Genomic DNA, 25,030 nt, shown 5'->3' with positions numbered 1-25,030 from the left:
TCTAGGAATAACAAGTAAATCACAACAGCATCCAGGTCTATTTTCAAATCTTACAACAGTTGGCCCCTTCGTATTGTGAAACGACAAGAATAAGACTTATCCTCTTCAACGCACAAAGGGCATCTCACGGCAGTGGTATACCCACTGCTCTGGCATGCCGAAAAATGTAACAATCGACAGCTAAACCCAACTCAAAAGCGCGTGCAGGTGAGAAAGAGAGGGAGAACGTGGAAGAAACTCGAGTGCTGGAATTATCTGAGACGCTAAAAGGGCGACGTCGGGCCGCCGATGGCTCTCATTATGCATACAGTCGGCCACGCAGTGAGCGCGGGCCGGTAATTCAGTGAGAGATAACAGCGCGGTGACCGAGGACAAAGTCGGGTGAAGGGCCTACTCGGTGGCGACCATGGCGAGATATGTGCATCGAAACGGCTAACTAGTGCATCATCGCTACTACTCTACAAACAATGCCTTATGAAATCATTCACTCAAGAGGGCCTACGAAGTAAGTACACGCGGTTCATCGGCCCAAGACGCAGACGCCGGCGCCGGCGTCTAAAACACTGCTATCACCATAGTCTGTGTAACGTGTACAGGGTGGGGCAGAAACATTTACCTCTTGATTTTCTTAAATATTTCGGCCCCGAACAAAGATATCAAATTGATTTCTGGCACATGTATGCAGTAACATGTACATATCTCAGCATCGGCGTTATGACTCAAAATGGCCACCTTTGTCTTCCACCATTGCTCGAAACGTTCCTCTGCGGAGGGGCACGAGCGCCGCATTGTGTCCCCGCCAAGATTCGGCGGTGCCGTCTCGAGGGCCAGCTTCAGGGCGGCGATTCTGTTGTGTGGCGCTGCACACACCCTCCTCTCCAAGATGGTCTAGATTACGAAGTCCATCGGGTTCAGGTCTGGACTTGATGATGGCCGAATGTCTTTGTCCTAGAACCCAGGCATGTGGGTCTTCCACCACGGTTGAGCGATGTTGGCTGTTGGCGGCGGTGCACCGTCCTGGACGAAAACGTATCCGTCTCGGAACGACTGAGTGACCCAAGGCAAAACATATTCCTCAAGCAGATGGACTGAAACCTGTGAATTCACTTTAACAGCCTCTTTGATGAAGACTAAGGTTCCTTTTGAGCCTTCGCATGCGACGGCAACCCAAACCATGACACCAGCAGGCTTCTGGCGACGAAAAATGGTGCGAATAGTAGGATCAATGCTAGATGGACCATCTGCCAAAATTCTGACGCTTTGGAAGTGTCTCTGGGGCTCAAGCATGAAAATGTTGTCATTGGACCAGAAGAATGCCTTGTTACCGGCGCTCCTGATTTCCTTCAATGTCTTTTGGGTCCTGTGTAGCCGCTTTTCCCTGGATGTCGCCGAAATTAGGTGCCGACGTTGCATCCTGTCTTACATGAAGCCCAAGCCGTCGTTTATGATTCTCCTTGCGGTTCTGGGCGAAACACCGAGGTCCCTTGGCAGTTTGCGCATGCTTCGCCTAGGACTTGAAACACCTTCTTGTGCACGATATTAACCAGTTTTTTTAAGCGGATATCTCTTGTTCTGGCTGGCATGGACTTCGTCGACACTAACCCTGTCTTTTTAAGTCATTTAATTACACTGCAAACAGTTTTTACGGCAACACCGAGCTGTTTGGCAACGCTTCGAGAGCTGTGGCCAGCCTACTTAAGCGCCGCAATTTGGGCTCTTTTAGTCATCTTCGCCATAGCGCACCAACAACTATTACAAAATGTAAAAACGATCTTAATGTTGATACATGGGTCAGTTGGGAAGCTGCATGCAAAATTTTATCAAAATCCATTCATAACTTTTTGAGTTATAGACTGAAAACAAACAGGTAAATATTTCTGCCCCACCCTGTATATCACTGGTCGGTGCGGCGGCGACAGCGCACTGTCTGAGTTCGCGCGCTCGGCGGCTAGCACTGGAACGGGACCGGGGAGGCGGGACTGGCCGGCCGCTCCGCCGGCGCCGCTGACGGTGTCGGTGTCGATGTTGGCGGCAGCGACGGCGACGACGAGGTCGGCGGCAGCGGCAGCAGGCGCGACAGAGAGCCGGTCGGGGAGGGCCGCTCGGCCGGCGCGGCGGCGGCGGCGGCGGAGGCGCTCAGCAGGCCCACCGAGCGACTGCCGCTGAGCGTGCTGGGCCGGCCGCCGGCGGGGGCCGCCAGCGGGCTCAGGGTGGCCGAGGGTCGGACCGGGGCCGGGGCGGGGGGCGGACTGGGAGCGGAGGCCGGGGCGGGGGCGGCCGGCAGAGAGGAGACGGTGAGCGCCGGACCCAGCAGGTGCGCGCCCAGAGAGCCGGGCAGCAGGCCGGCGCCCAGAGATGCCTTCAGGCCGACGCCGTTCGGGTTTAGGCGCATGGCCATCGAGGTCATGCCTAGGCCGACTGGAATAGACGGACGGGCATTAGCAGCGTGTGCGTGGCGTGCGGACAGAGTGATAGAGAGAGAGAGAGAGAGAGAGAGAGAGAGAGAGAGAGAGAGAGAGAGAGAGAGAGAGAGAGAGAGAGAGAGAGTGAGAGAGAGACACGGACACAGTCTGGCCCAGAGTGGCGCTCAGTTCATGATGCAGTCGCGGATACCTACTGTTGATAAGACTAGGTCTACCACTATCACCAAGACACTAGTTATGTTTTACCGTACAATTTGTCACTACTTATTGACTACAGTGCCCCTTAATTCACGTTGTGCAAGTCACTGAGCACCCACGGCCGAAACACAGGACGAGCACAGTTGCATCTCATGCCACCAGTGTTCCAAGCGTGGTAGCTGTATGGTACACGGAGCTATCTAGAAGTGAGGTGTCGGAAAGCGACCTAGACGACATCTATATGCACAGTGTTCGACAGATGGCAGAGGCTAGAAGAGGCTAAACAGTAAGACAGTAGCAGGAAGGAAGGAAGCGGAGACATCGGCAGATATTGAAAGCTTTTGAACAGATATAAGTGACCGGTGTTAGCTTTGCCAGCGTGAAGGTCCCAACATTGATGACATTGTTTTGAGTGCAGGGTTTTCTGTATTCGCTTGTGAAAGGTAGGTACACGTGAAGAGAACGAAAGTGTTTCAAGAATAGAGAAGAGATGTTTTCTAAAGGATAGAACAGAGTGAAAGAAGCTCCGAACGAAAAACTACTTCCAAGATAGCCGTCGAGCTTCACAGACTGAGAAGTCGTTCGCTTTCTAGGCTGCAGAACAGAACAGAAGAGCACACGCAGAGAGACTAGGACTGACGCCGTGGTGAGGTACTTTACTTGGATGCTGAGGCGTGGTGGCTGAGCCTATGTCGCTGGCGGTGAGGAGGGGCGGGCGGTGGCTCGGAGTCGGAAGGGGGGGAACAGGTGGGGGAGGATTACGGTCCAACGCTAGCTAAGCCCTTAGTCCCGTTTGTAGTATTATTGGAAGCGATGCCTGAAAGAAACACGGCACTGGTTAGCGACACGAAGCAAGCGACTAAACGCTAGTCAAAGGGCAGCGCGCGGTTAGTATCTACGTACACAACAACCATAGCAGATATATGTATACCTGAGCTCCAGTAAGGCTTTGTTAATTGCGGAATCTGGAGTTGCAGTCAGCATAAAAGTACAGTCATAATGACAATGGATAAACGCTATCAATTAACATTTGACAACCAATGACAGTATGACACGTATTCTTACATCGTCTAGTACGGACCTCAGTCCACCGGTCAGTGAATCGGGCATCAAAATGGGAGCCACACTCGCACATTGGGTCAGTAGGTACACGAAACCACCACAAACAAGCACACACCCACACACACAAACACGTACACAATACGACATCGATCCCCATAGAGCCGGCGATTGGCGGCGGCGGCCAGCGCGGGGGGCGACACGCCACTCGGAGCCGAAAGGACAGAGAGCCAGCCGAAGAGACAGGCAGTCCAACACTCAAACGGAGAGAGATAGAGCGCAGGGAAACCGACAGAGGGACCGCACACCGAGCCCGGCAGCCAGGCTGTCCGAGTGACCGGGACATCCGCCGGAAAGTCACCCAAAGCCCACCGAGCGCCTGCGGAGAGACAGATGGCGAGGCAGCGCTGTGCAAAGCACACCATGCGGGTCACACCTCAGGGGCCGGCGGCGGCCAGACGCCCGGGCGGCATGCGCATCCCTCACGCGGACGTCGGCCGGCGGTGTCTGGTAAGGTACTCGCCACTCGGCAGCCGTGCGCCCGCCCGCCCCTCCCCTCTCTCGCCCGGGGCAATGGGCCTGGGGTGGGGCGGCCGACCGGTCGGCTAGTTCGCTCGTCGGCTCCCAGATGGCAGTGCGGCGCCATGGTCGATGGCCGGCGGGAGGGACCGTGGGCGGTCGCGGCCCCGGGTCGAGGGTGACTCGGGCGGCCCGCCGGCGCCGGCGACGGTCACCGGTCGGCGGAGAAGTTAGCGGCACTTACGGACTGCCTGCGGTTTGCAGTGGGACAAGAGGTGGCGCCCCGGATGGCCCGACACCGGCCCGGTCCGGCGGTGGGATTAGTGGGACACTAATGCAGCTGTCGGAGTAAGGGCAACAGAGGTCCGAGCTATGTAAGCTGCTACAACAGTTGATGGGAGCAAATCCGATTCTGTATTGCTCGAGAGAAACGTGTTTTTGTGGAGCTTGCATATGGGAGAAAATCTATCGGATGCAGCTTTCTTATCCCTCTTCGAAAAGCATTCGGCGCCACCGGAGATGCCCGACAAAAGACCGCTTGTTTAGAGAAGGTGCTACATGATAACAGAGGAGCCAGTGTTGTCAAACTGACGCTTGTCTACAAAGGCGAGTTTTATTTTGAGACAACGTCAAAAGCTAACAGGTCATCACTCGCGCGACTGGGCTGACAGATTGGCATGGATGTCGGTGCCGATAACATCCAACTCTCAGACACTTGAGTCACTAGGAGTTCGAGCGAAACGCTCCGAGAGCCCGGCGCCCCAGATCTGCGAACCGCGAGTTGAAAGACCCAAAGTTGGTGTATTTGGCGGCCGTCGCCTGGCGCGCTGTCGTCTGGTAGTGGGTGATTCGGGCCGCTGTCACCGCCGTCTGCAGCCGGCCGGGCGGCGGCGCGGTGCCGGCGGATACGGCGCGCTACAGCGCCAGATTGAGTGTCTGCACGGTGAAGTGTTCGTTGGGTGTGGTGCGCTGCTGGCAGACGAGCAACAGCGGCTCGGCGGCCGCCCTGCCGACGCTGACGGCCGCGCCGTTACTGGGCAGGGCCGGTACCACGGGAACCGCCGGCCGGCACGGAGGGTACGGGTAGGGGCCGGTGGCTGGCGCGCGCGGTACCAGCGGTACCAGGGCGCCACTCGAACCCGTGCACGTCCACGCTGAAACGAAACAAACCAAACACATCGCTGATGAAAACGTAACGTGATACCAGGCTACTAAAATGTGCGTACAAAATGGATGTATGATGCATGGCAAAACAAAATATGGCACAACGAACAGAACGTGATGCATAACGTTCTACAGATACAAAAGGCTTTCAAACGTAGTAGCAGGGTAACCGCAACTGATTAAAAGGTGTGAATTGTGCACTGTGCATTGTTCAAAATAAGAGTAGGTAACTCTGTTTGGGTACTTTGTGGAGTAGTGCTGCATTTAACTGAAATGGTTCTGAATTCTGATAACCTTTCCATCATTTCGCGTGGTCAAGAGAGATTCCGTTCTGAGTAAATTACATTCGTGGCAATGTGGCGCCATGGCAGTAAAGAATGTAAGTCATTGTTTGTTAAGTTGTATTGTACTTTATCTTTGAGATTACTTGAAAATTTAATTTGATGGTCGTTTGCGTAATGCCACCATTCCGTACAGAGTGCCTAACACGGCCTATGTGCCATAGGTCGTTGCATATTTTAATTCACTTTATTTGTTCTGATACGAAGGAATTCATTTATCTTGCTATGTTTCGTTACAATCTATTTCTCAGAGATAACCTTTCCTTTCAGTTTTGTCAGTATTACACTATCCACAATTCAGACAGCCAAACATTCAATATTATTTTTAAGGTGGTTATAGGAATATTCCAAGCCCGTAAAGAAGTGAAAACATACCCAATTAAATTCAACTAGCCTAAATTACTTACATTAGGGTAATTAAATCACTTGTGCACAGCCCTTAAAAGGCTGCGCTAGGATGGCTAAGAGTCAAGTTCTTATTGCGGGTATACTCTTGATGCGCCGAAGTTCCCACAGAATAGTCCCAATGGAAGAACGTTTTTCGTATGTGCCGAACATTTCAAAAAGACCGTCGGTCCAAGTTTTACTCGCAGAGGGTGCCTGGATCCCCGGACAATTCGTGCTGATCCCAGCTCATCTCGCGTGCCTCAGACCATTCACAGGGCGTTCAGAGAGGAGCGGAGTGGAGTGCGTCCGTTTTCTCACATGACCGTTCAGTGGTCGGTGCTGGGTCGGCGGCGCGTGGTTCGACCGAGCGCGCCTCAAGCAGGCCGTTCGCAGCCCGGACCGCTCGTGATAAAGAACCGTCCATAATGCGGCGATGAGCATTCTCGAATCCCTGCAAATAATTCTGGGGCGCGCCGTCGCCGGACGAGATGAGCCGGCCGAGCCGCCGGAGAAAAATGGCACCGCCGTGCGCGGCGGGCGCTCGGAGATCGGGCCCGCCGTCCAGAGAGCTGGCGGCGGGCCAACTCGGCCAGCGGGCCAGCCTTCCTCCGCTGCCGGCCGCCCATGGCGCCGCCCGAGCGTCCACCGAGCCGGGTCCGAGCGACCGCCGAGCCGCGGCAGACAGACGGCCGGCCACCGTCGAACAGCAAACCAGCGACACGGCGCGGGCGTGCCCGACGACACGGCTGTCCAACTTTTAATTGGGGGCAGTGTCCACCGGCGGCGGCGCGGCGGCGGCGCCATCGTCCGCCGGCAGGCGCCGCGCCCCGGCGGCGGCGATGGCGGCGCCGCTGCGACGATGGCGGCTCTCGTGCGGTGACGTCACCGCTAATGACTGCCGCGGCGCCATCGCAGCTGACCGCGGCAGGGCCGCTGACGCCGCCGGCGGCCGCTGCACGCACCTAGTGACCTTGTGTCACGACACGGCGCCGACCCGACCCGATTGCCGTTCGTGCCGCAGAGTCCCACCGCTGGCTGAATCGTGTCCTCGCGTTACGCGCCACACGAACCTCAGAACACACCGCGCGCCGCTTTATCGTTACTTCGCAGGCACACAGACACGGTTACGTGTAATCGATCTAGTAAGTTTGCAGGCAAGTATGCATACTCCGACACTCCGCATTCAGTCGCATGATCCAACTTTCGCAACCTTATCGAACTGCTTGCCACGCGGCGGTCCTCCAGGCACTAGCTACCAGTCCTTCTAGTCTGATTCTAGTCATCATTTCCCGATGCAGTGCGCGGGGCCATCTAGGATCGATCCCAGGGGTCGGCCAGCGCCGAACCGACCGGCACGAAACCATTTGCCGCCCAGACGCTCAATGCACCGTCGCCGCCGGCGCGTGCGAAAATAAACGGCCAACGTTTGCCTATCGCCGCCATGGATTCCAGAATAGATTTCATGGCATGCGTGTTGCGAGTGAACAAATCCGCCCGCCCGGTCAATTTGGCAGCCAGGGCATCTCCCATAAACAAAACTTTGTCCTGGCGGGCTCAATGCATACAGAGACGACCTCGAAAAACGGGGCCGCCTCTCTTGTAACCTGATTGGACCCCCAAACGAGCCTCTAATGGTTTCCTCGGCTCCATTTGCCGACTAATGGAGCTAAGGTATCGTTCTAGGCGCTGCCTGGCTGGAAACGAGCTCCTGCCGGGGAGCGGGCGCAGGCCAGGTCCCCTCCCCACCCGTCAGGTCCCTGCCGGCTGGCTTACCCCGAGCGAAGTTCACAGAACATCGACAGGACTAGCAAAGTGCGGAATAGACGCTACGGGCCGGGTGCTCCGCGTCCTACGGCTACACGAGGGGTCCACTGACAAACACCGTGCGAAAACCCGAACAGGCGTCTCTACCTGACCGGCGTGTTAGCCTAGAAAGAGTACAGAGTGTTAATACTGGCTGTGGAACATTGTGCCGTCGGGTTCGGGGGCGGGCGGGGAGGGACAGTGCCGTCGGGTTCGGGGGCGGGCGGGGAGGGACAGTGCCGGTCGGGGCGCGCGTCGTCCGGTGATCGATTTTCGCCGCCGCCGCCGGCGTCACAGCTCCTGAGACCGACCGGGGCGGCCGGCCGGGTCAGCGCCGACCGGGGACACGGGGCGGCTGGTCAGCGGCCCCACAGCTGTCCCAGCAGCTGCGGCCACATGCACGCCGAACCTCTGCTGGTTGTGTCAGTTGATAGGCTAAAAGCATCGTTCTCAAGTAGGCACGTGATAAAGCTAGGGTCCGCCTGCAAGTCAATCAAAAGCAAGCCGTCGTCAGCTCTGAAAATGAGACAACTCTGGGGATGACACGAGTGTGCGTTTCTGCAACTGTCGGCAGGTCGCTGTCCGCTGGAACTCCATACACGTCAACAGCAGAGTCAAACAGACCGCTCGGGTTGGCACACAGACTGTACAGCTCATTCGGGCAAACAACCTCTCGGAGCCTCTCACGCACGGCTAGCTAGGCGCACCTGTTTGCATGGCGTGCTCGGAGTGGCGGCAGCCCTAGCTCTAATCAAAACAGCCGACCGTCCGCTAGCTGACGGTCTGAGGCAGCGGCTCGGCGGCGGCGGCGCGGGGCGTCCGCCGCGGGTACTCACGTGCCTGGCGCGGCCCTCGGCTGTCGCCGTCCCCTCACTCACCCATGCTCTCCTTGCGGTTCTTCTGCGCGGCGCCGCGGTTGCCGCCGTTGCCGCCTGGCCCGTTGCCGCCCGGTTTGCGGGCGACCGGCCGCACCTGCTCGACGGCTATCACTCGCCGGCGCTTCTTGGGCAGCTTGGCGCGCGCTTGCGTGTGCGAATAGTACATGGCGAAGTTGGAGACGATGACAGGCACGGGCAGAGCAATCGTCAGCACGCCTGCCAAGGCACATAGGGTGCCGACGAACATCCCCACGTAAGTTTTGGGCACCATGTCTCCGTAGCCGACTGTGGTCATCGTGACCAGCGCCCACCAGAGTCCCAGTGGGATCGAGTTGAAGTTATTGTGCGGGTTCACCTGGATCCGCTCGGCGTAATAGACTAACGAGGCGAAAATGACAATGCCAAGCACCAGGAAGAATACCAGAAGGGTGAGCTCTTTGGCCGAGGCGCGAAATGTCTGCATCAGAATTTTCAGCCCACTCGAATGCCGCGTGAGCTTGAACAGTCTCATGATACGAATAATGCTAAAGAACTCTAGAATATCGGCATTCTCCACGTCCTCGGCGAACTTCTGCAGCATCAAGTCGATGTAGAAGCTGAGCGTGGCGATGTAGTCGATGATGTTGACCGAAGACGTGACGAACGCCTTCTTGTTGGGCGACGCCACGAAGCGGACCAAGATCTCGAACGTAAACCACGCGTTACAGACACACTCGATGTAAAAGAAGGCATCGTGCGGATTGGTTTTGAACTTGTCCAGCGTCCAGGCGGTGCCGTTGAAGGCTGTCTGCACGGTGACGTTCTTGATGCACGGCACGCGCATGTCCGGGTGCGTCTTGAGACAGAATGACACGATTGAGATGCAAATGAAGAACACGCTGATGATGCCGACAATCTGAAACAGGAAATGGCATCAGCAATGGCAGGCTTTTTGAACACTTTCCGGAATAGCACGATCGTTTTTTGTGCGAGCTATTATGTGATTGTCAGTAACATGCTAGACAACATGATTATAACTTGAGATACGCAACGTCTGCCTACTGAACATTGTTTTGCTTACGGCATTGCAGCTCGTTAGTACGGCTATGTTGGGTTCAAAAGTCTTATAAAAATGTTTGGACCTCTGGTTGGACTCCTGCCACTTTGGTGGAGTTAAGCTGAGTGCGTTCTCTCCAATGAAATCCAGTCAAGAGACAGAAAAGGCGCCGAACAAGCCGCCTTTATCTAATGAAGAATCTCGACAGAAGAGAACTTTTCAGAATAGCAGAATTAGGTTAAAACTCGCTCGGAAGCGTGCCGTAATAATTAATGTAACATCATCCGCTTACAAAAGACACACGTAGCCTCACGGATAAATTGACATGCGTATATAAACATGAGGAAGATCGACTAGGAGACCGACAGACAGACGGACTGACAGACTGACAAACGAACAAACCGACAGAACGGCTGACACCGGACAGACAGACACAGACCTACAGACAGAATAGCAAGAAGAATTTGTATTCAAATCCCGCGATAGCCATCAGTCTGTCAAGTTCCGTCATCCGGCCACGGCGTCAGCCACCAGCGGCTCAAACGAGCCCACTGGTGGCTGACTGGGTGCAATTAAGGCCGGCTTTGGAGGCCAATCTGGCCACAATCACTCGTCTCCGGCAGTCCTATCGGACGCTGGACTGCTTAGCGCGGCTCAGAGCGCGGCTTTGTCGGCGCAGCGACCCGGCCACGAGGCAGCTCTCTCCGGCACGGTGACCGCGGCCGCTGGCACAAAGAGAGCGTTCACAGAGCCGCCAGAGGCCACGCGCCGACAGCCGAGCGCCGGATGTGGGCCGCGAGAGCCTCGGAATTGATGAAATATTCAATGAAGTGTTGGGTATCATTCAATGAAGTGTTGGGTTATGGAGTGTTGAGTAGTGAATTATTGGGTAGCTAATGGATCGCTCAACAGTGTAGTTTTATTATGAGTTGCGAAATAGAGCTGAAATAGATGGATAAGTTTACGACTACATGACCTGAAGATACATCATCACTTGGTTTGAAGGGCGCCCGATCTACCACTTGCCTTCGCTGCCTGCGACGAGTAGGGCTCGTCGAAGAGTGACCACAGCTTGGGCTTGGTGTTCTGCCACCAGGAGACGGTGCCGTTGTAGTAGTCATCCTCGAAGCCGAATTTGCGGGCCACCTCCTCCTCGTTGGGCTTGTCGGTGTCCAGGTCGAGCCGGTCGAGCACCGCCAGCGTCTCCTGCGTGTCGCGGTGCTGCGGGAGACAGGGCGACCTGGTCAGTCCACCGTGTTTGTCGGTGCTGAGGGAGACAGGGCGACCTGGTCAGACCACCGTGTTTGTAAGGGACGGGTATTGCAACACGGTGAAGGCTTGGTTAGCAGTTGCTAGCATGGGCGTCACATGTATAGACGAATCTCCATGACTGATGTGATATGAAAAGTTAGCAGTTATTTGCTGTCAATTCATGTCATCGTAACTTTCCCCGACATCAGTTCTCGAACTCGAGACAATCGAGAGCAGCAGCAGCACTCCGTTACGTAACGGAATCGTTCTGCCATCTCGCCGCGCCGCGAATAATTTATTTTTCTCTGCGGCCGGCCGTTTCAGCGCCGCTGCCGATGACGACGACCGGTGAGCGGTGCGTCCCCGCGGGAAGGTCAGTGACCCGACCCGGGGTTATCCGCCGGCCGCCGGCCGCATATGGGCCGCGCCGCAGTAATGACCGACACTGGGCCGTCAGTGTCGGTCGCGCCCAGATCGATGTCGGCGCCGCGCCGCGCCGGCCCGGCCCCGGTCGTTGCCGGTCGTTTCGTTCGAACTCGACTCGTGTCGGCCGACTGTTGGGCTCCAAACGTGCGGACAGAAAGATCCGGGCCAGGAATCGAGGGCAAGCTATGAGGCCGAAAGTCGTGTCATGTGGGCATACTGTGAGGAGTGATGACGCGCAACTGTTGCTTGATGGTTGAAAGTGCCGCAGCATGGGAGTTATGTCACATTTCACCGGTGGCGCGTTACTGACTGTTTGAATGTTTGAGGTATTCAAACACTTTGGAGTAGTATTTACACTTCAAACAGTGCTCGGAGCCTTTGTCGTGAAGAATTTATTGTAACCTAGCTTCTTTGGATATTCCACATAAATTAAAGGAATGAAATACATAAAATATTTTAATAAAAAAAGTACAGCTAGATAGTAATATGCATTATGCACATCTATCTTACGTTACCGCCGTGAGGCAGCCAGCATGCCATTTTATTATCGGGACACAATAAATTGAAAATTCCACAGTGAAATCATTCCTCACTGACTCTTTTAAGATGGATTATGCAGCTCCCTGTTCTGGTGGCATCATTGCGTGTGTATTTGGAGGTCTAAACTACACGGTGCCACGTCTGAAGCTGTAGTGTTTCCCGGCCGGACAGTAGGTGTGCTCGGCCGACGCTGCATGACAGCTCCGGCCGCAATCGACGCTGTTTGTGTCGGCTCGAGGGCCTCTCGGGTCTCCAAAGTGCCACTGCCGAGAGGCGGCACATGTATTTGGAGAAGTTGGCCGTCAGTTTGAGTTTTTGCCCCTCGATGATCGTCGGTCTGCCGAGGGTAGCCGCGCCACGGCTCGACAGGCTCGCCCTCCCCGACAGTCGAGTTTGAAGAATGAAAAACATCGAACTGTGGGCTGTAATTGTACAACACTGACGTCAACTCACACGAGAGCCCTGAAAACTTTGAGAAAACATGAAATAACTCAAGTCATTTGCCATCGAACAGCTTCACTAAAATACTTCAACATCTTTTCTCGTTTCCCAAACCACAATCCACACTAATCCTCCTATCGGCGCCTATTGACAGTAGGTACAGGGTGCCCTCTGAGAGGGCGCAGCATCGATCAAACTGCTCTCTCCACCCCGCCCGCCCCCATCAGCACTGCCCCCCTCCCCTCTGTCGGTGGGGGGGGGGGCGGCGGCGGTCGATCGGCGGCTAGTGCAGCAGGGTTGCCGGCCGCCCGGCGCGGTCCGCGGCTGGGATGGACCACCATAGAGACGAGCCTGGATCACCCGCCAGCCCTGTCCCCGGCTGTTTGGTGGAATGGCATAGGCCAACAGGGACCCGGCCGGCGCCGAGTGAGGATCCAGAACGGCAACTAATGTCGAGACGCCGCCTCGCTGCCGTGGCCGTATACTGTGTCCGTTCATTGGGATACAGACACCGAATGGGCGAGGTCGGTTTATGAGCTACTTTGTCTCACAACAGGAAAATATACCTCACAGCGTTGTTCTATCACGTGCTCTTTATTACGTGTTCTATTACGTGCGAGACATGCTCTTTATCCTCAATTTTTACATGTTCTTTATCCTCAAGGTTTTCCTTTTCCTCCTCTTCCTCCTCCTCCTCCTCCTCCGCCTCTCTCTCACTCTCTCTCTCTTTCTCTCGCTCTCACTCTCTCCCTCCCTCCCCCTCTCTCTCTCTCTCTCTCTCTCTCTCTCTCTCTCTCTCTCTCTCTCTCTCCTATCGATCCGGAGCTAAAGTTACAAGGCATCGATACGGAATAAATCCAACACGCCATGCTATCTCCTCCGAAGTATTGAGAACAAAACACCAAACTAAGCGTTGCGTAAGTCACTCTAAGTCTCCCAGTTTGTTTACCGACCCTGTTTATGCATGCTCCTCTGTAAAGCTAGCCCAGTTAGCTGGGACTCGGAGTGGCCCACTCCATCTGCCGTTGTTGACAGACACTACAGAGAGGCGGCGCTCTCCAGCGCAGATATGAGCCAGGCTCAGCCCGCCGACTCGCTAAAGAGCGGCGACGCTGACAGGCAGACCACTTATCACCGGCCAGGACCACTCGGCACGGCGCTCCCAGCTGGGTCCCGACTGCGGCGCGACGCCGGCCGCCGGCTGAAAATTTGACGCCGCCGAAATAGCCCGCTGTCATGTGCCGAGAAGTGAGGTGGCCGGCACCGCGGCCCGTTTGATTTCACCGAGGAAGCAATACCAGCGACGACCAATCTTTTACCGCTGGCGGCGCGCCGGTGAGGCGACTCATCATGGCCGGCCGGAATGTCTGGGGAAATATAGCCGAGATCTACGTGGAAGCCGGGCTCGTTCGCGGCGCCCGTGAGGGGTCGGCGCGCAGAGCAGCGCAATTGGAGCAGAGCCGTGAGGGGTCGGCGTGCCTCCGCGGGACCGGGGACCTCCACCGAGCGGGTGCTTGTAGTCTGAGAACTGCGCCGGCCAATTAACTCTCATTATTTTTTCATAATTAGCAATACTAAGGATGTTTTACGATACATAGTACCTGAAAAGTCTACAGATACACGAAGATGACTTGTGGCTACTTCATCTCATTTCTATAACATCTTAGTGCTAAGCATAGACTATGTAAGCAGTAACAATGTTTTTTTTTTTAAATCCTCCACAGAATTCGTACGGCGCGCTGGCATTGAAACTAAGAACATTCGTAAGATACCACGAAAGTTCTCGTTCCTCTGTCAACAAGTTCTCGCTTATCTCCCAACTAGCACCGGCGTGCCGCCAAATCGGCCAACTTGCCGCGTCCAGGTTCATAAGTTCCAGAGAGACTCCGTGGCGACCCAACAACATGTTTACCTGAGTCGATCCTCAAACCGCGGGCCAAACCCGCGTCGAATAACACTAGCCTGCGCGGCCCAGACAGTGCACGCATTGATTGCGCAGCTGTAATGGCCCCCGGTCGCACGGTCCTCGCTCAATAAAGCACGTCCTAAGTCGCGCTGTCCTGCCTTAGGTATAGGGTGGTGTTTGGTTTGACAGTTTTGGATTTGACAGGGTTGACAGTGCGCATCACAAACAGCTCTGGATCATCGGTGAGCAGCTGGCGCTGGGGTTACACTGCGTGTACCGCGGTCGGTTCATCCCCCTGCGCACTAGGTGTGTCCACAGTGCGACGTGTCGTGACACCGGCCGACCGGGACCTATTGGATTGACATCACGCCAGCGTGAATAATACACGGGTCTGATTAGGGTGTGCTGCCCCGCCGATACGTCCGGTAATCGTCCACGACATGGCAGGTATGAGCCACCGTCGGCGGCGCTGTAGGTCGCAGGACAGGGCAGAGTGCGTCAATGGAGGACCTATGCGCTTACCTATCCTCTGATGTCCTCAGTGCTTACGATATACTGAAGGTCAAATCATTCATACAGTAAATCGCATTCACATTACAATGAACGTTGAACAGTGAAGGATCTGTGTAGCGACATCTCTGTGGCGTTGATGTAGTGTGAGTGTATAGGCTGCGCCGGCGGACGCGGGTGTGCGGCGGCGCAGTATCCTGAATCCTAATGTTACAATAGCATTGGTCCCTTCAGTTCAGACTTCAGTCAGACTCTGGGTTATGCAGTCTGCACTGCGGTGGCGTGAATCTACAGATTACGCCGTGCATTCTGTTCAAATGCATCTAAATTTTGTCCTTATTTTTTTTATCCTCTAAATAAGCTCAGCTACCTATATTCGCATAGCCAATTCTTAAATGTCTCACAACTTTAAATGGATTCACCGTATGTGCTTCTAGCCTGCTCTTGACATCAGTATGACACATATCCCTGTCCCCACGCTCGGATTGAGGCAGTATTTGTCATTTCCCAGTCGACATGTCCCAATTAATGTCGCCGCATGTCCGTCGATCGGCAGTGGTGCCCGGAAGGCGAGCAGGCGCGCAGTCACGTCCGGCGATTGATTGGTCGGTGACGGCGGCGGCGGGCCGGCCAAACGGGGTATTCGGGTCACCGGTGGCGGTCCTCATCGACCGGCCCTGCACCTGGCCGGACCGGCGGCACCGCCCGCCGCCCGCTGCCGCCCGCCGCCCGCCAGCACCGCCCGCCGCCCGCCAGCACCGCCCGCCGCCCGCCAGCACCGCCCGCCGCCCGCCAGCACCGCCCGCCAGCACCGCCCGCCGCCCGCTGCCGCCCGCCAGCACCGCCCGCCGCCCGCTGCCGCCGCGCCGGCCGGCCAGACGGCCGCTCGATACAGGGGGCTCAGCCCGCGGCTATGGAAGATAGCGCTGAGGACGAACTAAAGCGAGACGGCCGCAGAAAACACCTGTTGAAGGCGTTTTGACATCCACGTCTGTATGGTCTATCTTACGAATCAATTTGGCCACTTCTGCGCTGGAAATATGGTTGAAGCGTCGCTGTCAGCGTGAATTTGCCAATAGAATTTCGTCTGTGTCAAAAATGGAAAGCACTTTCCCGCTAAAAATAACGCATAAAAACGAACTCGCTTTCAAGCGCCTATGCATACCTGTAATGGCAAATACATGACCTTTGTGAATTATCAGATCGATCACAAATGACAAATTGAACCACAACTATGCATTGCAGGGCCACAAGGCTATATACCACACTTGTAGCTGGTCAATAGGACGCCAGTCCGAAGCCCTGTAAAACCGCCGGGCGGCCGGTAGCATCCCTTTGTGGAGGTCGGGCCGGCGGACCGCGTGACCGGGGCCAGTATCGGCGGCCGTTCGGTCGGCCGGGCGGTGATTACCGCGAGGCGTTGGCGGTCTCTGACGAGGCTCTCCAGCGGCGATCGACTGCCGCCGGCCGCTGGTCACGAGCGCCGGAACTGACGCAGGCCCGACCGACCGACCCTCTGACCGTCACCCTCCCCACTGACCCATCGGACGGTCAGAGAACACGCCACAGGGCCCCTCTGACCCAGACAACACGTCATAGGGCCTCTCTGACCCAGAGAGCACGCCATAGGGCCCCTCTGACCCAGAGAACATGTCATAGAGCCCCTCTAACCCAGAGAACACGTCATAGGCCCCTCTGACCCAGAGAGCACGTCATAGGGCCCCTCTGAGCCAGAGAACACGCCATAGGGCTCCTCTGACCCACCGACTGACACGAGGAGAGTCATAGGGACCCCACTGACACACCGACCGACCTACATCACACGCCGTAAGGCCCCTCGACCGGTCATCTGATAGCCTGGGTACGCCACACAACTTCTATAGTCTGTCAGCTGATCCCCCTGAGCAGATCCTTGACATTTCTGGCAGCCGTCGGGTCCGACCTTCCCTGACACGCAATGTGCCTTCTAGATCCAAGCAATCTTCATGATCCTACTAAATAATTACTGTAGCTATTTGTACTTCTTTAGTCGGTAAAATATCACAACATTTAACATGTCTCACATACCCGAGAATGTCCTCAGATAAAGAATTAACACTTCCAGGAGCACTGCAAACATAACCAACCACTTAGTCTTTTCACCGAAAACAAAGGCTGCCGCATCGCTGACTTTGAACCACACAATTAGTCTGAAGCCAATTAAACTTTAAAGTGATGACTGTCGTGTCCAGATCTGCACCGTCTCGGACCGGTGGCGCCGGCTGAACATCGGGCCCAGCCCCGTTCAATCAAATTCCCCGAGCGCTTGAAAGCACCGCTATTGGCTCTTAATCAGTAAGTGTGCCCGCCGCAGTGTGTCTACTCACTCCAGCCCTGGGCGATTCACTTGTTAGCCGATAAGGACAGGGATCAATTCAGAGGCGTGCTCCGGAAAAGAAGTTGATCGGGCAGCTGCGTGGATATTTTTTTAGGTGAACAGATTGCTAAGGGACCTTTTAGGCTAAATGTTGCAGGGCTGCCATTGACGTGACGCAGCTTCTCTCTTCATTTGAGTAATTCCGTCGCTGAGTGCGCCACTGCCAAGTGCATGCCCTTTGCTAACCTCCACGAGGCTAGACGTTCGCTTGGCACCAGACGGAACTATCAAGATGAATCGCAGTCCGAACAGAACATGGAAATCGAACTGTATAAATCATAGACACGAAATGGAATCGCAAGAATAATAGCGACGATATAAAACTAAAGTAAGTAAAATACCTAAGTGACATCTTGTCGACACGCTCCCTAACCTTGCCTCTAGGTGTATATCCCTCCTTCCCTCCCTCCTCTCTCTCCCTCTCTCTCTCTCTCTCTCTCTCTCTCTCTCCTCTCTCTCTCCCTCTCTATCTATCTCTCTCCCTCTCTCTCTTCCTCTCTCCCTCCCTCTCTCTCTCACTCTCGCGCTCTCTCTTTCTCTCTCTCCTCTCTCTCTCCTCTCTCTATCTATTTCCCTCTCTCTCTCTATCTATCTCTCTCCCTCTCTCTCTCTCTCTGCTCTCTTTGCTTTTTCAATTTGAACTAATCAACTCAGATGGCAAAACCTGGGCGCTGAACACATTCAAAAAGGATATTTTTCTCCACAACGTCTCCAACACTACCTCATGCATGCACAGTGCACACACACGAGCCGCACGGTGGGCGGCACTGACCTGGGTGTAGGTCATCCAGCAACACGGCTCGACCTGGTTCGAGTCGAGGCCCCAGAACTCGAGCTCCTCTTCAAACAGAGGGCCGCAGACGTCCGTCGGGTAGTGGAGCTTGCCAGTCCGATAGTAGTTGAGCACCTGACGAACCAACAGGCATCGAGTCAATGGCGAACGGCATTCAGAACGAGGGAATGTGTGGTGGAGTTATTGCAATGTCAGTAAACCAGCTGGGTTATTGGCTCATCAATTATTGCGGACCATTAAAAAGTTTCAGTCATTTTTCTGTTTGGAATTGATTTGTCTATCGATCGTTTTTCTGTGAAGGTAACAGATGCAGTACCACACGTAAACGCCATCGTTTTATAATATTATCGTATATGTAGGCATCAGCGGTAGCCGTCAAAGTGACATCGATCACCAGGTGAACTGCCGACCCTGCACGGGCTGGCCGGCCGCGCCGCCACATCAGCAGGGTTCGCGGAGAAGGCTGCACATGGCCTGATGTGCCCGCCGCGCCCGTTCGGCTCGTCCCGGTGTCCGGCGTCCGTTGGCCGCACGCCTTGGCACCGGCTCACGGGAAAATGGCCAAACGGATAATCACAAAGCGTTGATGACTATTGGGTATATGTGCGCCTGCCAAGTTTGGCCAGAATGTCCCGAAGACGTTTGAGAGCATATGACCTGCTTCCGGGTCGTTATGGTTTAATGACGTCTGAGTATCGATAATGATGGCGAGAGGCTGCGATACATTATTCGTTTTTACTGGAATCGATATCACCTCCATAACATATCGGTAAACCATATGCTCATTTCACGTCTGTTTCGTTACGACCTCACTGAAATCATTGTTCTGTGGTGTTGGACAAATATATGCTCAGCCGTATGATAAGGTGATTCAATTTTCGACTGACTGATGGTAGGGCTCCTTTGGGAATGTCAACAACCCCCAAGAGATGCATAGCATTACCGGTTTTGACCTCGCTCGTCCTTTGCCGAGCTCGGAAAATCATTCGAGCAGCCATTGTAAATCTCTTTTTCCGCTCATTTTGTTATCTGCGCCGCGTGGCGTGATGTTTCCAATCTACGATATTGGCTGGGGCGTGCGAATGACAGGCCCCGCGTGTGCTTTTATCAGTCGCACACGATAGCACACGTCCGCTCGAAAAGAACCAGACGGCTGTTTTCGTTAGAGCCAGCCTGCCAATGCGTCTGACAAAATGAGGAAATAATTGATTTAATCTGATCAAAGCGTCAATGCAATGAAGCTTAATGATAATGCAGCTACCATAACCTGACGTCGCACACGTCTTCGTGTTCCCGCTGATTCATTGGAGCTTGGCGTCATGCGCTTTCCTTCGCCGAACCACCGACGGGCAGTCTCAATATTATGAGAGGCGCGGTCGCGCACGGGTGGGCTCTGCGACCCGGCACGGGAGCAGGCAGAGACGACGGAACACGTCATCGCCGCGTAAAGGCTGAGCTCGCCGCGGGAGACCGGGCTTCATGACCCAAACAGAGGCCGTCTAACTAGGCGATGGCTGTCGTAAAATACGTCAGCACCACGCGAACGGTTATTAGAAATCGCTTCTCGGACATGGTGAGCTTCTTTGTTTATGTTCGTGTTTTGGTTATTTTGGAGAGAACATCAATAGGCTAATAAAACGACAGTTACAAGACGACGTGCGGTAAACTGTCGCGTGATTCGTGCAGTCTTACCTGTGCAAATACTCCCGGATGCCGATCAAAGAAATATTCATTTAAAATAGGGTCGTAGTTTGCTAGTGCTTCAGTTAACCTGCAAAAATAGGAGACTGTTAGAATAGTGTTCTAGCTAAAAAAGATAACTAATTTGTGCTTATGGTATTTATATATTGAAGAAGAATATTATTTCTATAAAACGAACTTTTTCGGTATTGACACATTTGCTTGGCATTAATGGAATAACACGAAAAAAATGTGCATAACAGTAAAATCAGACGCAGTAACCTTCTCGGAGTTATAATATTTATTTATTAATTCTCAATACGGTTTCGCTTTCAAAACCTTCTTACCAGCGACACAAAGCGCAAGCTATGTAACTAGATTTCGCTGTCGGTGATTCCCTTAAGCTAGGGTGGTTTGCATACATTCCCTCTATTCAGTTTAACCAACCGTTTAACGTGATCTGCTGTCGCGGTAAGAAATGTGATATCCAAACGAAGCGAAAAGCCCGCCTTGGCCAGCTAATGGCGTCGGATCTTCACATCAAGAGGCATCTGTTGATTCAGAGCCGGTTAGGACGGTGTGGTCACGGTCTCTGCAGGGTTTCCTCTGCACGGTCACGGCCTCCGCGACAGGTCGTCACAGCGAGCACTAGCCGAGCGTCGGCATCGCCGATTTGGGGACGCAAAACTCAAACGACGGCTACTTGTTGCTGTTTCGTCCCCCTGACCGTGCTTAATCCACCTATTATTGGACTTTCTGTCAGAAATTTATGCAGTAAACGATGAACGGATAGATGTGGCCAGAAGGAAGAACCTTGGCGCTTAAGTGCAACTAGTGGACACACGGATGGGGATGCGCAAGTAAACCTTTCAAAACTTAAATGGGCGGTGTTGTCTTTAAACAAAACTTAAAAAAAAAAACTTTTTAAAGAAATGAACAATAAATGAAGCTAAGACTACATACTTTCATCTGATGGTCTCACTCGATACGATGAAACGGATGAAGTTTGCAGCCACGTTCACAAAGCCACCTGACATCCAAAGACTCTCAGATTTCGTCCGTTCAAGCATTGATCCCAACAGATCACAAAGGGCTATTACATAACAACTGGCGAAATGTTTGGCGGCTCGTCAAAGACCCTTGGATTCACACAGCAGTTGGCGACAGAGACTCTGAGGTGAGGTCTGTCGCTATCTGCAGGTTGTAAGATCATCGAATTCTGAATGAAAGTACTGGCACCTTACCCGAGTCAAGCTACCGAGTCTTTGACTCGGTAGTTTCACTAGCATTGAATATCGACTGCTAATCAATAAAATAAAAATGACATTTATTTATCTATCATCACTGATTTCACAGATCCATGGCTCGAATGGACGCTCCCCCCCCCCCCCTACAAAGCTGCACAGTTTTCTGCACAGTGTTCTGCAGCTGCACATATCGTGCAAAATGCACAATGCACCTACCTGGAGAGTCGGGTGGCCGGAATCTTTTTGAGCGTGGCCTTGTAAGTTTCATGCCGGATGCCGCCCACGTTGAGGACGACCCTGTTTTCAGCGTCCATGGCGGCTGGCGGGGCGCCCCATGCTGGTTCACGAACGCCGCACGGCTGTCATTTCCCTGCCGGATAGAAACACACTGTCATTTCCCTGCCGGATAGAAACACACTGTCATTTCCCTGCCGGATGGAAACACATTAGCTGTCAGGTAGTGTAAGAATAACGAAACACAGTGGTTGGAGGTCTATCCAATTAGTAGATCAATGCTCTATGTATTGTTCTATCCTATGAAGAAGCGCCTGATTACTACCTGTACTGACGTCTAGCTACTCACACAGCTCATCTCACCGCTCTCTCGATGGAATCTTTTTAAAATTAGCCTCCCATATCCCTTGATAAGACGAGTTTGCATAGCGTCGTGTGCGTCCCATTGGATCGATGCTGACGCCCACAAGCGGCCGTTCAATTAACACTTCTGCACGTGAAGGCACACGCTGACGCAAGTTTGTTAACCGCACAATCTGCACTCACTGCAGTGTTGAGAGGGGATAGAACGGTGGTCATATTGAACTAGAACTGCCGAGAAACACTGCCACAGAATGTGAGGCCGAAGGACTTGTGCTGTCGCTAGGAGCGGCTTGTGCCGACACCTGTGCGGCTTGTGCTGCCGTTTGGAGCGGCTTGTTCTGCCAGCTGTGCGGTTTGTGCCGACAATTGGGGCCGCCGGTGACCTGGCATTGTCAGGTGGTTGATGACAGCGGATGTCACCGGGTGTCTGACACAAGCGATAGCCTCAGACCCGACAGACAGGTGTGGGAGGGGGAATGTCTCATCTCCGCCGCGGGAGATACATACACGTGAACAGAGAGGGTCGCCAGAGGCCGCCGACCTACTGTCTGAATGTCTCCGAGTTAACAAACCGACAAATGCTCCGAATGCCGCGACACTGGGCGCCGCGAAACTATCCGCTAATTGGTCCCATTCGGTGTCTCGTCGGTCACGTGGTGGGGCGCGCTCTGTCTGCGGTAGAGAGAGCAAAAGCGGAGAGAGCAAAACTTCGCAGGACGTGAGCGGGACCCTGAAAACTCTCTGTGATCTATGTGATGTCTGAACTTCGTAACATACGACTGGAATCAAACGTGCAGAATATCGGTAGTTGCGTCATTTGCTGAAGGAATATCATTTGATCTACTAATTACCGTTTATTAAAATTATTGTAATTCACCTTCGTGGATTCAGCAAGCATGGGTACGGCCCTTCAGCAAAAGAGTGGTTGGTTAGCCTATGTGCTTTTGGTGTAATAACTTTGAATGACAGAGACACTCCTGTAAAATGACTCAAAAGAAATGAGAAGAGGGTTCGTGCACACACTTCGGCAATGGTTTTCAACAGCCATTAGACGCATTAATCAATGCAGATCGCTTATTGTGATGTTGGCAACCAACCACTTAATACCTGGAGGGCCGTACATTCAAACAATAACAATTAAAATATCGAGGTTGGTGTTTTCTTCGGGTAAATAATGCGAAAAACCGCTTGATGATTTTTGTTTTCATCCAAAAGCAGTGTTTGGAAATAATGAAGCACTCGAATGGTTCATGCTCTGTAGAAGTTCGTTTCACCGATATTAGATGAACTTGGACCAGCTAGTATGTTTTAAACTATATATAAATTTTCTTTTCGGGACAATGATTCAGGGATGGGTGAGAGAGAGAGAGAGAGAGAGAGAGAGAGAGAGAGAGAGAGAGAGAGAGAGAGAGAGAGAGAGAGAGAGAGAGAGAGAGAGAGAGAGAGAGCGAGAGCGAGAGAGAGAGAGAGAGAGAGAGAGAGAGAGAGAGAGAGAGAGAGAGAGAGATTCTCAACTTCAGGATGACCGACTACAGAATGCTGAGCAGGAGTCGGATCGGGAACCACGTGTCCAGGAGTCGCCAGACGTTATGTTGTTAAAAAGTTTCGACAGCATAGAAAACCCAATTGTGAGGGACAGGGCTTGCAATGATCGACCCCTAGCTCGGAGGCGATCATTCAGTCTGATCAAATATTTTCAGTTGCTGAAAGGGAAGATGCAATTAAATTCCAGTCCTAAGTTTACATTCATTTTTTAAAGTGTCGAAGTCGACTAAAGGTAGGCTGTGAGGTTAATCCCCTCTCCCTCTTATGTTGGAAACTACATACACCGTCCACTTCTTATGCACCTGTGTGTGTGTATGCTTTTTTTGCGAATGCTATTAGCTTCCAATACATCGTGTGACTGGCGTGTCATTTCACGCTCCTGACTACGGGCATCTCCTCCTTGTAAATCTGATAGCGCAGCAAAAACACCGCCGTCGCCTCGGGCACTGTTCGGTGCGCCCTGGCGGCGGCAGGTGCGTCTGCCGGGCCCGCTCTCTGTGTGTCCGTCCGCCCGCCGGCAGGACGTCTGTGTAACCGGCGCCATTGTGGCCGCCACAATGGCCAGAGAGCGCGCTGTGGGGACACACATTCAGCCGGTGTCGCGCCGGCGCTCGATGGCCAGCGCGCTGCCAGAGGACGGCCGCCTATCGGCCTCTTCATCAGCGACGGAGTGCAGGCCGGGCCGCAGTATCATTGCCTTCCCGGTCACGGCCAGGGGCGCTGATTTGCGGCATGCCTCGTGCCCCGGTCAATGGCATGGGACGGGACACGACCCATGAGTAGTCGGTGGGATAGAAAAGATTCCAGGTGGGTTGGGCGAGACAGAGAAGGTCCAAAGATGCTCGAGAATTGAAAAAGTCGAAACTCGGAACCGGGCTATATTTATCTATTTGTCTATATTCTTTCCCTCCTCTCTCTCCCTCTCTCTCTCTCTCTCTCTCTCTCTCTCTCTTTCTCTCTATCTCTATCTCTATCTCTCCCTCCCTACCTCCCCCTCTCTCTCTCTCTCACACTCACTCACTCTTTCACTCTCTCGCATCGCTATTCAATTCTTTCTGTTTGCCTGTGCATTCATTCCAAATCGTCGCCATCTTGCTTCCGTCTAGGACGAACAGAATGTCGTAGATCGTGCGACCTTTACACTGTACAGCCCATTGTACCCATAACGTGATTTGTTAACATACTTTGCACATAATTGTGTTTAATTTGTGGGAGTAATATTCTTCAGTACATCCCTAACTAGGACCACAACACACGAGACATGCGTGACAACACATTTCATTTGTTATTTGCCGGTTGTATGAACAGGACCGTTGTTGTCGCCATTATTTCATTTAGCAGTCAACACAAAAAGTTAGCATTATACAACAGACCAGTTTATAATTGGTGCAGCACAACCAAACTTTTCTACGAAGTAAATATGCAGCACTCAGCAGAAGCACTAAAATTAATAATCATTGCTTATGACTTTGCAGAAACAATTGATAACTATGTCGTCCTGACAATCACCCGCGATGGCGCCTATCCGCACGTTCCCTGGCTACAATGTCAGCCCCTCTGAAGACTGCCGTGGAGCCCCGGATGGCGGTCGGCCGCGCTGGCCCACTCTAATTTGTATGCCGACGGGGCGCGACACCGATCGGTACGAATGGAAAGACGGGGAGGGGATGTGTTAGAGAGGAGAGGGACAGAAGTGGGAGAAGGAGGGGAGGGCATAAGCAGGAACACGAGGAAAAAAAGTGTTGAAAAGTGTGGGTGTAGCGAATAAAAGAAGTTCTCTGACAAGAATGAATAGAAATTGGAGCGGCAAGAACCACACCACTATTTTGTGTATGCTCCAGTAGCTGAAGGGTATTTCTGTGGGCTGTAA

The 25,030-nt window shown here is 53.5% G+C and overlaps 2 protein-coding genes across 5 annotated transcripts; both read right to left on the bottom strand.

Moving 5' to 3' along the window:
- Positions 1–1,948: 1,948 nt before the first annotated feature.
- On the bottom strand, positions 1,949–2,407 carry LOC122369199 (vegetative cell wall protein gp1-like). Its single transcript, XM_043343735.1, has one exon. The coding sequence runs from the start codon at positions 2,405–2,407 to the stop codon at positions 1,949–1,951; it is 459 nt and encodes a 152-aa protein (XP_043199670.1).
- LOC122369208 (potassium voltage-gated channel protein Shaw-like) lies at positions 2,381–21,391 on the bottom strand. 4 transcript variants are annotated; one of them, XR_006254374.1, is made up of 7 exons: positions 21,235–21,385; positions 19,784–19,862; positions 18,071–18,205; positions 10,835–11,029; positions 8,773–9,667; positions 3,282–3,438; positions 2,381–2,418 (listed from the first exon to the last, which is right to left on the bottom strand). XR_006254374.1 is itself a non-coding variant. In XM_043343755.1 (7 exons), the coding sequence occupies exons 1-6, from the start codon at positions 21,330–21,332 to the stop codon at positions 8,015–8,017; spliced, it is 1,407 nt and encodes a 468-aa protein (XP_043199690.1). In that variant the 5' UTR covers positions 21,333–21,385; the 3' UTR covers positions 2,960–3,438; positions 8,003–8,014. The 4 variants fall into 4 exon arrangements, 3 of the variants coding, with proteins under 3 accessions (XP_043199690.1, XP_043199688.1, XP_043199687.1); XM_043343755.1 differs by lacking the exon at positions 2,381–2,418 and adding an exon at positions 8,003–8,019 and having other exon boundaries at positions 2,960–3,438; XM_043343753.1 differs by lacking the exon at positions 2,381–2,418 and having other exon boundaries at positions 2,960–3,438.
- Positions 21,392–25,030: the final 3,639 nt, after the last annotated feature.

Source organism: Amphibalanus amphitrite, unplaced genomic scaffold (assembly GCF_019059575.1).
Source record: "Amphibalanus amphitrite isolate SeventyFive unplaced genomic scaffold, NRLGWU_Aamphi_draft 001015F_arrow, whole genome shotgun sequence".
Classification (NCBI taxonomy): domain Eukaryota; kingdom Metazoa; phylum Arthropoda; class Thecostraca; order Balanomorpha; family Balanidae; genus Amphibalanus; species Amphibalanus amphitrite.
Note: the sequence above shows the minus strand (reverse complement) of the source record. Positions and strands in the feature narration are given on the sequence as shown.